At 45.4% G+C, this 13,184-nt stretch overlaps 1 protein-coding gene across 1 annotated transcript; it reads left to right on the top strand.

Annotated features, from left to right (window-relative positions):
- Positions 1-771: 771 nt before the first annotated feature.
- LOC113837190 (C-X-C motif chemokine 17-like) lies at positions 772-12,574 on the top strand. Its single transcript, XM_027430323.2, has 4 exons — positions 772-850; positions 10,606-10,686; positions 11,318-11,419; positions 12,477-12,574. Exons 1-4 carry the CDS (start codon positions 772-774, stop codon positions 12,572-12,574), a joined length of 360 nt encoding a protein of 119 aa, XP_027286124.1.
- Positions 12,575-13,184: the final 610 nt, after the last annotated feature.

The following is a 13,184-nucleotide window of genomic DNA, read 5'->3' as shown; positions in this document are numbered from 1 at the left end:
AGATCCACCTGCCTCTGCCTCCTGAGTTCTGGAATTAAAGGTGTGCGCCACCACCACCTGGCCCTTCTTTTTTTTTTTTTTTTTTTTTTGGTTTTTAGGTCTGGCCCTTTTTTTTTTTTTTTTTTTTTTTTTCTTTCTTTTTCTTTCTTTTTTTAGTAGGTTCTGTCATCAAACTCAAAGTCCTCCTCCCTCTCCCCAGTGCTGGAACTGCAGACACACACCACCACAACCATCTTGAACTGCCTCCTCTTAATCCAGCTCTGCTTTCCCTTTATGTGGTTAGGGACCTGGAGGGAACCGTCAACAGTGTGAGGACAGGGCAGGTGCCCAGACAGTAGGACTGGTATTTGCGAGTGGATGGACAAAGGAGACACGCCAGCCAGCTTCTCTTCTGCCAGGCTGCAGTGCCCCATTGCTTGCTATAAACAGCCAAAGAGGTACAAGGAAATTCAAGTGGGAAAAAAGCTAAGGGAACGAAATCATAACACAGCAGGGGGTGAGGAGTCAGGGACCATTGCCAAGCTGTCAATCTCATTCTCGGAGTACTGCGTTTCTTTTGTTTGACGGGTTTTACCGCCCACATTCCTGTAAAGTACCTAGTCCAGTCTGTTACCGACACACCAGCACCGCCTTCTCCTTCTTGCCTTCTAATGGTTTGCTCTGCTGGGGGATTAAATTGTAGACGCCACCCCATCCATGCCGTTCCGAGAGATCAGAAGCCTCTAACTGGTGACAAGCCACACTGTCTTTAAGCAACAACAGACAGCCACAATGAAGCTTCTGGTCTCTTGCTTCCTTCTGTTGCTGCCAGTGACCCTCGTGTACACGGTCTCCAGAAGCCCAAATCCACGTAAGTGAGATGAAATCATACTCTCTCTTTTCTTTCTCTCCCTCCCTTCCTCTTCTAATTTTCTTCCCTCTTGAGACAGGGTCTTGATATGTAGCCCAGGCTGACTTGAAACTTACACTCTTCCTACCCCAGCATCCTGAGTACCAGCATTACAGGCATGGCCTTGCTCAAGATTAGTTCACTCCTCACCTGCAGCGTGCACACACAAAGATTAATTTGATGATAATGGGGAAAATGGAGTAGAAAATGTGGCAAGCCCAACAACATACCCATTAAAATGAGTTGGGGCAATTCAGTTAGTCTTTCTCAATGCCAGTATCCTCGTTAACAAAAAGGAAGGAAGGAAGTAAAGAAATTAAGAGCCCCATATTTTTTTTAAAGTGTGCCAGTTAAGCCACCAACCATACAAAGTAGGACAGTCCTATCACCAGGTAGTGGTGGTCATACAGGACAGTCCTATCACCAGGTAGTGGCCACGCACTCTGTTAAAATGGCTTGCCTTTGGGGAAGCAAACCTGAGTAGTGGTTCTGAATCTGTTCCAGTTTTCACCAGAGCCAGTGTGGCCCAGCCCTTCACAGAACAACCACACAGAAGCTAGATCATCTCCATCCATGTGCCTTCCTTCCTACTTGAGAACACCATCCCCCTCAGCCCCTCGGCTCTTCGGGAGTGAAATAACTTGTGGCACACTCAGCATCAATCCTGAATTTAGAATCACCTGCCTTCTGCAATGTTCACTTCTCTCCTTCCTAGAGAAAGCTCTTTGGAAATTTCTGGGCTCTGCAATCCTGGGCCCCAAAGCGTCACCCTGGGAGAGAAGGCACCTCTATCATTATGATGAACTCGGGGCTAGAGTCCTCCCCACGGATTTAAAGCTCCAGTCCCAACCCACCTTTGCAGTCCACTCTCTCCCACTCACAAAGACACACTCTATGCCCCACTGAGGCTAGACTGCAGAGCCCCAACAGGCCCTGTGTTTTCAAACCAGCTCAACTTCATTCACACAGACAGCTCAAAAGCTGACACCTTCCGACTCCTCCCACAACCCCACACAGCTCTCCCGATGCTGACGATGCTCAGTTCAAACAAGACTCTTTTGGCAAGTATCATAGTCTGCCTCACACCGTAAGGGTACGCCTCTTCTACTTGTCCTCCTGCCCTGCAAACTGTGACCATAACCACCTTGGTGGCACAAACTGATGCATTGTTTCCATGCCCTCACACTATCCAGCATCGCACTTAGCAAATAGTAGCTAAGTGCTCAGGTTTCTATGTTCAGAATGATTCGCTTCTGCAACTCTATGCCAGGGTGTCATAGTGATGTTTTTCTTGTTGCTGCGAGTGTGAGTGTGTGTGTGTGTGTGTGTGTGTGTGTGTGTGTGTGTGTGTGTGTGTATCCGTGGGACTAAACATAGAACCCCATGTCTCCTGGATGTGTGAGAGAAGCTGAGCTAGTTTGGAAGGGGAGAAGGGAAATGCAATATAGAAGAATGTGTGATCATATCACACAGATTACTTGTAACAGATTACTCCCTATTTGTAATATTACCTAATCACATTACTTAGGATAATAGCTGACATGTTAGGAAATTCTGTGCTGCAGGCACTGTTTTAAGTGTTAGAATGAAAACACTGTGATCTCATTTTGTACTTACAAAATGTTAATGGGGGCTGGAGAGATGACTCAGGAGTTAAGAGCAGTGGCTGTTCTTCCAGAGAGCCCAGGGTTCAATTCCCTGCACCCACATGGCTGCTCACAACCCTATGTAATTCCAGTCCCCCGGAGATCTGACGCCCTCCTCCAGCCTCTGTGGACATTACGTGCATACAGTGCATGGAATTACATGAAATACTCATACACATAAAATAAAAATTAATCTTTAAAAGCAGGAGGGGCTGAAGTGATGGCCTGGTGGTTAAAATCATTCTGCTCTTTCAGAGAACCTAGGTCCAGATCCTAGCATCCCAATGGTGGTTTACAAATGTCTGTAACTCCAGTTCCAGGGGATCTGATACCCTCTTCTGGCTTCTGCAGTCACCAGACACACCATGCACAGGTATACATGCAGGCAAAACACCCATATGTTTTGGAATAATCTTTTTGTACACTGTGAAGATGTGTCACTCTGATTGGTTTAATAAAAAGTTGAATGGCCAATAGCTTTGGATGTCCAGGCACAGAGGATGCTGGGAAGAAGGGCAGAGTGAGGAGGAGCTGTCAGGGATGCAGAGCAAGCAGCATGGGCATTATCAAGTAAAGGTAACTGAGCCACATAAAAGAATGTAGATTAAAAGATATGGGTTAATTTAAGTTATAAGATCAAGTTAGAAACAAGCGTAAGAGCTGAGCGTTAGTGGCACAGGCCTTTAATCCCAGCACTTGGGAGGCAGAGTCAGGAGGATCTCTGTGAGTTCGAGGCCAGCCTGGTCTACAACGCAAGTTCTGGGACAGGCTCCAAAGGAATACAGAGAAACCCTGACTCAAAAAAACAAGAAAGAAAGAAAGAAAGAAAGAAAGAAAGAAAGAAAGAAAGAAAGGAAGGAAGGAAGGAAGGAAGACAAAGGGAGGGAGGGAGGGAAGGAGGGAAGAAGGCGAAAAAAGAAACAAGCCTAAGCTATAGGCCAAGCTTTTGTAATTAATAAGAAGTTTCCATGTGTTTATTTGGGAGCTAGCAGGCAGGACAGAGAAAGAAAGACTCTCTATACCCATACATATGAAATTAAAATTTAAAACCAGGAAACTGACATTAACACATTAGTAACATTAGCTAATTCCTCAAATATTCAAAGTGTCCTAATTCCTCCACTAACACTCTTTCCCTAGTCCAGAGACCAGAGCAGAACTCACAGTGAATAAAACTATCACGTCACCTCCATGTCCTCTAAGCTAGGGTGGCTTCCAAGTCTTTCCTCCTCTTTCCAAGGAGTCCCAGATGTAATTTTGAAAAGTACTGGAAAGTAGAATGTTCTCAGTATGGGTTTTTCCAGTGTTTCCTCGTGACTAAGTTCTGCTTATTCACTTTGTACAAGAATATCACAGAAGAGCTGGCAAGAATCCTTGGTGGGGAAATGGACTTGCAATGAAAGTCTGGTGGGCTGAGTTTGATACCCAGAAGCTACATAAAAGTGGAAGGGGAGAGCAGACTCCACAGAGTTGTCCTCTAAGCTCCACACATGAGCTATGTCACACTCCCCCCCCACCCACACCATGTACACAAACAATCATTAATTTAAAATGTAAAATATCACACAAGTGATGTGTGCTTTCCAGCACAGCACACCAAAAAGTCCAAAGTGCCTCTCCTGCTCCTTACCAGCGATCACACTGGTAGCCGGCATCTGCAGATTTGGCTGTTGTAAAGTCCTGTCTCCTTCTTGTAATTAGTAACCATCTTGTGAGCAGATGCTTTGAGGCTATGCCAATATACTCATTCTTTTTTAAAATAATTTATTTTTATTTTCTGTGCATTGGTTTTTTGATTGCATGTATGTCTGTGTTGGATCCTGGAGTTATAGACAGTTGTGGTTGCTGGGAATTGAACCCAGGTCCTCTAGAAGAACAGTTAGTGCTCTTAACCACTGAGCCATCTCTCCAGCCCCAATATCCCACTTCTTGTCAGTCCACTTTTGTGCTACTAATTTTCAGAAGCCATTTATTCTTGCCTGCATAAAAAATCCTGACTATGGTCTTAATCAAATAGTGATTATTTGTTACTATAAGACAAAGCTCCTGTAGCTGGAGAGATAGCTTAGCCATTAAGATAACTTGTTCTTACAGAGGACCTAAGTTCAGTTCCCAGTGTCTACACCACCATCAACCCCAGTTCCAAGGACTCCTAGGTCCTCTTTCTGGCCTACAGCTATATTCACATATGTGTGGGCACGCAGGCACGCGGGCGCGCGCGCGAGCACACACACACACACAGACACACACACACACACACTAAGACACACACACGCATAAATAATAAAGTAAATCTTAGAAAAAAGAAAAGGCACTTCCCTTTAATTTTGAAGGTGTATTTTTTCTTTTCATTTATGTGTGCCTGTGTCTTTTGAGTGTCTGTGGAAGCCAGAGAAGGTGTCAGGTCTCCAGAAGTAAAATTAAAGGCAGTTATGAGCCACGTGATTTGTCTTCATCATTTTTTGGCAGTTCCTTACTTTCTGACATGAGAGGTTTCAAGCTTATCTTATACTTTCCTGCTCCCTGGAATAAGCTATTTCCAGGGATCCCTGGTTCTTCTCATGGATGTTGAAGCATACCCTTTGCTAGGATGAGCCATTGCTTCTATCTAGCCCTTCTGGTAGAGGACAGAGATGAGAAACAACACACAGAGACCTATTGGTCACTGTTAGCCACATTTTACAAATGACAGCAAGTTTAGCAATCTATCTTTAAAAAAAATCACAAAGTAAATATGTGGTAGAACTGACAAATCAAAGCAATGGCATATCAGCTTGGCATGGTGGTGCATATCTGTAATCCTAGCATGTGGGAGACAGAGGCAAGAAGATCTCTGTGAGTTCAAGACCAGCCTGGTCTACACAGAGTTTTGCAGGCAAGGAGGGCTGCATAGTGAGGCCCTGACTGGAGGAGAGAGAGAGGAGGAGGACAGATCTGCCAGGGTCTGAACAAGTGGAACTAATTTTTCTCCAATCTGCCAGGACAAAGCCAGAAGCTAATGATAGATGCTCTGTCTTCAGAAAAGCCAGGTGTGCTGGCACATGCCTGAAATCCCAGCACCCAGAGGCTAAGATAGAAGGGTTCAAGGATATCCTCAGCTATTTATCAAGTTTGAGGCCAACCTGAACTACATGGGGCAAAGGGGTAGGGAGATGTGGGAGAGAAGGAAGGGAAGGAAGGAAGAAGGAAGACAGGGAGGAAGGAAGGGAGAGAGGGAGGGAGAGAGGGAGAGAGGGAGGGAGGGAGGAAGAGAGGGAGGGAGGAAGAGAGGGAGGGAGGGAGGAGAGAGGGAGGGAGGGAGGAGGAAGAGGAGGGAGGGAGGAGGAGGGAGGGAGGGAGGAGGGAGGGAGGAAGAGAGGGAGGGAGGGAGGGAGGGAAGAGGAGGGAGGGAGGGAGGGAGGAAGGGAGAGAGGGAGAGAGGGAGGAGGGAGGGGAGAGAGAGGGAGGAGGAGGAGGAGAGGGAGGGAGGGAGGAAGGAGAGGGAGGGAGGGAGGGAGGGAGGGAGGAAGGAAGGAAGAGAGGAAGTCCTCAGTAACAAGGACAATAACACTCATGTCCTGAACCTATGTCTGGACACACAGGACATTCACAGTAGTTCATTTATTCCTCAGCAAGGTGGGCATTACTTGTCCTTGTTTTGCAAGTCAGACACTCACAGATCCACGAAGTATATGTCATACAGTTAAGTGACAAACCCAAGTCTATCTGGCTAGAAAGTCCACTGGGCAAGTGATTACCAAGACTAATTTTTGATGAAACATAAATTTTCTTTTGACATATTTTTTTAACCCATTAGAAAAAAAAAGTATCCCAGTATGACCTGCTGGGCTAATCTGGGCTACTCAACAAGACAGAAACAAAAATAAGAGAGAGGAAGAGAGGGAGTTTACATAATACTAATAATACATTAAATTTATAATTTCACACAGGGTGAGGCTACTTCATAAAATAATTTTAGAAGAAAAGCAAGAGGTAAATAAACATAAAGATTGGTACAAGTTGGGGCTGAAGGGGTGGCTCATGGGTTAAGATCATTGCTGCTCTTGCAGAGGACCCAGAACTGATTCCCAGCACCCATATGGTAGTTCACAACCATCCATAACTATAGTTCCCGATGATGAGCCAACGCCTTCTTCTAGGCGCCAGGGCACCAGGCATACATGTGGTGCGCATACATCCATGCAGGCAAAACGCTCATACACAAAAAATAAAATAAATCTGTGAAAAATTAAATAAAAAATAATGTGTTCTTGATCAGGGCATCACATCGCTCGCCTGCAATTCTAGCAGTTGGGAGACAGAAACAGAGGATCTGGAGTTCAAAGTCATCCTCACTTCTGTAGTGAGTTCAAGACTATCCTGACCTGTAAGAGACCTTGTCTCAAAATAAAATAATGGTGGTGGTGATAATGATGGAGTTTGTTGTACTTTCAAGTTTTTCTCCAGTAGTTAGCATTTCTACATATCTAAATGCAATCACCTGGAATTTAAAACCTTCTATATTTAGGGACTCAACTAACTCATCTATGAGATTTCTTCTGGCTTTAATATTTTATGGTTTCTTGCTGAAATCGGGAATAGAGGCCACACAAGGAGAAAATGCTAGAAAAAATTAGAGGGCAAGGGCTGTGCCCATCTAAATTATTTTAATAGTGCTCAAAAGAGCCAATGAGAACACTTGAAAACAGCTCTAGGAAATGATGCAACACCACCCTCTGTGTGGCAAAAGGGCACAAGTCTGGGAGCAAGAGGCCTGCACTGAACCACACGACCTCTAAGGGAGCCCTCTCCAAATGCTTGTTCACGCACCTACTGAACAAACACTAAGTGCCCACCACGTGCCAGGAACAACGAGCTCTGGCGGTGCTGAGCCACTGGTTCTGAGGCTAGTGCAGGAGAAAGGTTTTGTTTGCGTTTCTCAGGAGTGTCGTAACAAGATACCACAATCGGGGAGGCTTTAAGGACAAATCAGATTTTTCTCACATTTCTGCAGACTGAAAATCCAAGGCAGAGGTCCCAGAAGGTCCGAATCTCTTCTAAGGCCTCCGTCTCTGGCTGACAAATGGCTGCCGTCTTAGTTGAGATTTCAATAGTGCCACACTGTTGACTGCATGGCTCAGAAACAGCAGAAACTTACTCCTCATAGTTCTGAGATCAGGGTTTTGGCACGATTGAATTCAGGTGAGAGTCATCTCCCAGTGTGCAGACAATCAATTCTCACACAGTGGAAATTACGATTCCCCAGGGGTCCCTTTCCACAGGGACACTAACCCCACCCCTGGGAGCTCTACCTTCCATCTAATTAACCTTCGATCTAAAGGCCCCCACTGCCTAATACAATCACATAGGGACTAGAATTCCAACACAGACGCTCTTTCTAAAATTCATTTGTTGTATTTTATCTATATAAATGCTTTGCCCAAGTATATGTAATGTGCACCACATGCCTGCAATGCCCCAGAGGCCAGAAGAGGAAGTGAGGTCCCCTGGAGCCGGAGTTACAATAGGTTATGAACTGCCCTGAACCCAGTTCCTCTGCAACAGCAGTAAGTGCTCTTACCCTGTCTCCTCAGCCCCAACACAGAGGTTTTAAGGGGACATATTCTACTAGTGTCTTTCTGTATCATCAGTCACGTGGTTTTTCCTCCGTGTGTACACGGTCTTTGAGTGGGGAGGGTTGAGACAGGGACAGGGTTTCTCTGTGTAGCCCTGGCTGTCCTGGAGCTCCCCTCTGGAGACCAGGGCCTTGAACTACAGAGATTCTCCTGCCTCTGCCTCTGTAGTGCTGGGATTAAAGGCGTGTGCCACCACACCAGGCTCATTTTCTTATAAAACTGGATTAAAGAACACCACAAAAACCTCATTTTATCTTAATTGCCATTTTCAAAGCCCTATCTCCAAAATGGACTCATTCTGAATAAATAGAGGTTAGGTCTTCAATATGTGAGTTTGGGAGGATAGCCTTAGTCCATAACAGACTTCAAATCACAAACTACACAAGAGTAATTCAAGCATAGTACTCATCTGCAATCCCAGCAATTGGAATCAAGGTTAGAGAGATTGCTGAAAGCTCAAGGACAGCTTGGACTACATAGCAAGACACTTGCCCAACCAAAAACAACAACAAAAATGAGCTGGTCATTGGCAGAGGTGGAAGCTGTGGGATCGGGAGTCCAGGTCCAACCCCAGCTATAAGATGGAGACCCTGTCTCAAAGAAAGAATAGCTTAAATACAATAAGAAACATATGAAAGCATATTTGATTGTGTTCATGGTGCTATGGACCAAATCCAGGGTATCACACGTTCCAGATAAGCACATAAATTCCCAATCTGTCATTATATTACCAACTAAAATTATAGGAGGTGCCATGCGGGCCCAGTTCTAGCTTGAGATTCTCAAACTTATAAGCCTTTTTCTTTTTATAATTTTTGTCCTGGTTGTTTGTTTGTCATCAATTTGGCACAAACCAGGGTCACCTGAAAAGAGGGAGCCTCGATTGAGAAACTACCTCCTTCTAAGACAGGCCTGTAGGAAAGATGCAGGGCATTTTCTTGATTAATGATTGATGTGAGAAGGCCCAGCTCACTGTACATGGTGAGACCCCTAGGCAGGTAGTCTCCGATGTATAAGAAAGCAAACTGAATAAGCCAGGAGGAATGAGGCAGGAAGCAGCCTTCCTCCATGACCTCCACATGAGACCCTGCATCCATGTGGCAACCTTGAGCTCCTACCTTGCCTTCCCTCAAGAAGTGATGGAGTGTGGCCTGAGTGTTGCAAGGTAAAACAACCCTTTCTTCCCAAAGTTGCTTTTGGTCATGGAGTTTTATCACAGTGATAGAGACCCAAGACAGCCGGGCATTGGTGGCGCACGCCTTTAATCCCAGCACTCGGGAGGCAGAGGCAGGTGGATCTCTGTGAGTTCGAGACCAGCCTGGTCTACAAGAGTGAGTTCCAGGACAGCTTCCAAAGCTACACAGAGAAACCCTGACTCAAAAAAACCAAAAAAAGAAAAAAAAAGAAAAAAACAAGGATACCCAAGACAAATTTTGTATTATAGGTAATTAATTATTTTTCTGTGGGTGAGGATACATGCCACACAGAGGGAATGCAGGAAAGTCAGAGGACAGCCCACAGGTGTCAACATTCCGCTTCTACCATCTGAGTCCTAAAGATGGAACTCAGGTTGTCAAGACTGGCATCAGGTGCCTTTCCCCGCTAAGCCATATCACCTGCCCTTAAATCTTCATCTTCTGTTGTCATAGAAATATTTTAGGGGTGGGCTTAGTGGCAAGCACCAACAATCCCAGCTACCAGGAAGATTCAGATGGATCACTTAAGGCCAGGAGTTAGATATACATTGAGCCACATAGCAAGAATCAGTTAACAATATATAGGCTTGGATGCAATGTGTCTGTCCAGAACAAACACAAATATCACCCTCTGAACTGTCGATTGGAATTGTGGATTCAAACACAGCAACTTGGAAGTCAGGTGGAAATTTGGGTTTACAGGTATCTGCTCCTTGCTCTCACCTGAGTTATCAGTATTTCAATGAGGAATGTGGGGGTTGTGGTCTTAACAACCCTAGTATGTCTTCTCTTAGATTCAGAAGCCATTTTCTTCACTTTCTCAGCTAAGGTTTTCAGTAGGCCTGAGTTTTGCTTTTAAGATTTATTTATTTTTGCCTTATACATAAGTGCCTGTGGAGGTCAAAGAGAGCATTGGATCCCCTGGAACTAGAATTACAGACGATTGCAAGCCTCCATGTAGGTGCTGGGAATCAAACCTGGGTTCTCCCTGCAACAGCAGCAAGTGCTTTAAACCCTTAGGCCATCTCCCCAGCCCTTAGGCTAGATTTTAAGTCTCAGTTCTTTATCCACTTATAACATCCTCTTTTGGAGTGCCCTAGAGCCCAGCAGTGAAGGTGGGACAAACAGACAGAGACACATAGACACCGAGGTTGAACTGACCTAGGTACCCAGGTAGAACAACACTGGATGATAAGAGCACAGAGAGCTGTCTCCTTCCAGTATCTGGAAGTAACCACGGATGTGTTTGTCTCCAACAGGGGTCGCCAGAATCCATGGGGAACAACGCCAGGCTTCTGGGCGGTGGCTCCGGGAAGGTGGCCAAGAATGTGAATGCAGAGGTCAGTAATTCAGCCTTGACCACTGAGTTTACACCATCATGACCCTAAACCTTCATCTCCCTTGAGCCCCTCTGAAACCAGGACAGATGTTGTCTGAGCTAACCTCAGCATCCCACCAGATGGCACCAATGCCTGCTTTCTCTGTAGGTCAGACAGGAGAGAGATGCCTACCAGGATCTTTGCCCCCCACCCCAGCCCAGCCCCGCACCAACACTTTCCCCAAAATTCCCTGTACCTTCCCAAAAGGCTTTTCCCGGCTCCCCAAAAGCATCTTGGATCCCAGTCTTAGCCTGATGTTCCTTAGAGAAAAAATTGAAAGCAGAAGAAATCTTGCCCTGAAAAGACACCCGGGCCCCGTTTTTTCATTCTTTAGTCCCACAAGGGTATCTCAATGCCTCCTCTAAACGTGTCAGCAAATTCCTGCCCACAGTGGTCACAAAAAACAAAAACAAAAAACAAAAAGAAAAAAATAACAATTTAGAAATCCTGGGGTTCACACAGCTTGGGGTCTCTCTCCGTTGTTCTCTGTTGCCCCTTTTCCCCAGTGTGTGTGAAAGAGGAGCCAGAAGGCTCAGAAGCCCTACCAAGTCCCTACTACTTTCAAATATACCAGTCTTCCCCGTCTAAGCAGATTGGTTCCTGAGAGCCTCGAAGAGAAAATCCACACCAGTGCTGGAGCCTCCAAGGAAGCAGTGTCCCTGTGATCATGTCAAGGGCAGTGAGAAAAAAAACAGTAAGTTTCTCAAGGATGGCCTTGCTTAAACCACACTCAGTCCACTAGAGATGGAGGCAAGGCCGAGAAGACCAAAATAAACAGTGCATCAACCAGCTCCTTTCAGCTATCAACTTGTAGGAAAACAGAAAGCAAAACCATTAGGATAGACTTATTCTGAAACTAAATAGCCTTCACCAAATTTCCTAGATTCTAGAACGGCAGTATTTATCAAGGTAAAAGGAGATAGGGAGGCTGTGACCTGTCCACTGATTTCTGAAGACACCAGTGTCAATTCGGAACAGGATTTGGCTTCTCTTTAATCTTAGCAGTTCGTTTTTGTCTGTTTGTTTGTTTTCATTTTATGCATGTGAGTACCTTGCCTGCATGTATTTAAGCTCACTACAGGCATGCAGAGCCCCTGAAGGCCAAAAGAGGAAATCAGATCTCCTGGGACAGGAGTTAACAGAGGGTTTTGAGCCACCATGTAGATGCTGGAGCCTCTAAGAGGGAAACTCACGCTCTTGATCGCTGAGCCATCTCTCCAGCCCCACACTCTGTTTCAAGATGTTATTATACCAAAAAAAAAAAAAAAAAGTAAATCAAGGGCCAGAAAGATGGCTCAGAAGGTAAAGGCGCTTGCAGCCAAATCTGACAACCTGAGTTCAATCCCTTGGACCCACATGGTAAAAGGAGAGAACAGAGTCCTGCAATCTGCTCTCTGACTTCTTTTTTATTTATTTATTTATTTATTATGTATACAGTGTTCTGCCTGCATGTAGGCCAGAACAGGGCACCAGATCTCATAACGGATGGTTGTGAGCCACCATGTGGTTTCTGGGAATTGAACCCAGGTCCTCTGGAAGAGCAGTCAGTGCTCTTAACCTCTGAGCCATCTCTCCAGCCCCTCTGCTCTCTGACTTCTAATTTCTACTGTGGCATGAGTGCAACCCTACATATATGCACACACCACACACACATACACACACACACACACACACACACACACACACACACACACACACACAAAGTATTTTAAAGTTTTTGATGATGGCATCCCCTTTTATTTGTGCCCTAGGACACCAAAAGCACCACAGAAAGTCAAACAGGCCATCCAGAACTTGCCAGCAATTTCTCAAACGATGTCAACTAGCAAGTTTTGCTCTGCCCTTATAGTTCTGAGACTCTCTCGGGTCAATGCTCTCAGTGGAAAAGAGGTGATCAACCCTAAGGCGTGTTCCTGTTCTGCCCATCCCGATCCTCACCAAAAGCAGCCCAGTGCTCTCAGAAGGCACTGCCCAGCATATTGGTTACCGTGCCCCAACTCTACTGCCTTCTTCCCTCGTCACTTTGGATTTCAACATGGCTTAAATAATTTAAAATGACAGCGCTGCCATTCCACTTTTTTTGTTTGTTTGTTTGTTTGGTTGGTTGGTTGGTTGGTTGGTTGGTTGGTTTGGTTTGGTTTTTCAAGACGGGGTTTCTCTCTGTAGCTTTGGAGCCTATCCTGGCACTCACTCTGTAGACCAGGCTGGCCTCGAACTCACAGAGATCCGCCTGCCTCTGCCTCTGCCTCCTGGGTGCTGGGATTAAAGGCCTGCGCCACCAACACCCCGCTTTCCATTCCTCTTTTTATTCAGCTCCCAGACCTGTTCCCAGAATCTTGATGTTGGTACTTGTGAAATAAGATTCATGTTCCTATTATGTAGACTGTTTTTTCAAACCAACAGATCACAAAGACCTGAGAAACCAGATCGATTTGACAGGCTTTCTGAAACTGGCCAAG

The sequence above is a fragment of the Cricetulus griseus genome, chromosome 9, assembly GCF_003668045.3.
Source record: "Cricetulus griseus strain 17A/GY chromosome 9, alternate assembly CriGri-PICRH-1.0, whole genome shotgun sequence".
Classification (NCBI taxonomy): Eukaryota; Metazoa; Chordata; class Mammalia; order Rodentia; family Cricetidae; genus Cricetulus; species Cricetulus griseus.
Note: the sequence above shows the minus strand (reverse complement) of the source record. Positions and strands in the feature narration are given on the sequence as shown.

Coding starts and splice junctions, on each gene's coding strand:
- LOC113837190 (XM_027430323.2), top strand. CDS start 772: ATGAAGCTTCTGGTCTCTTGCTTCCTTCTGTTGCTGCCAGTGACCCTC. Junction 851..10,605: donor CTCCAGAAGCCCAAATCCAC/GTAAGTGAGATG, acceptor TGTCTCCAACAG/GGGTCGCCAGAATCCATGGG. Junction 10,687..11,317: donor CCAAGAATGTGAATGCAGAG/GTCAGTAATTCA, acceptor CCGTCTAAGCAG/ATTGGTTCCTGAGAGCCTCG.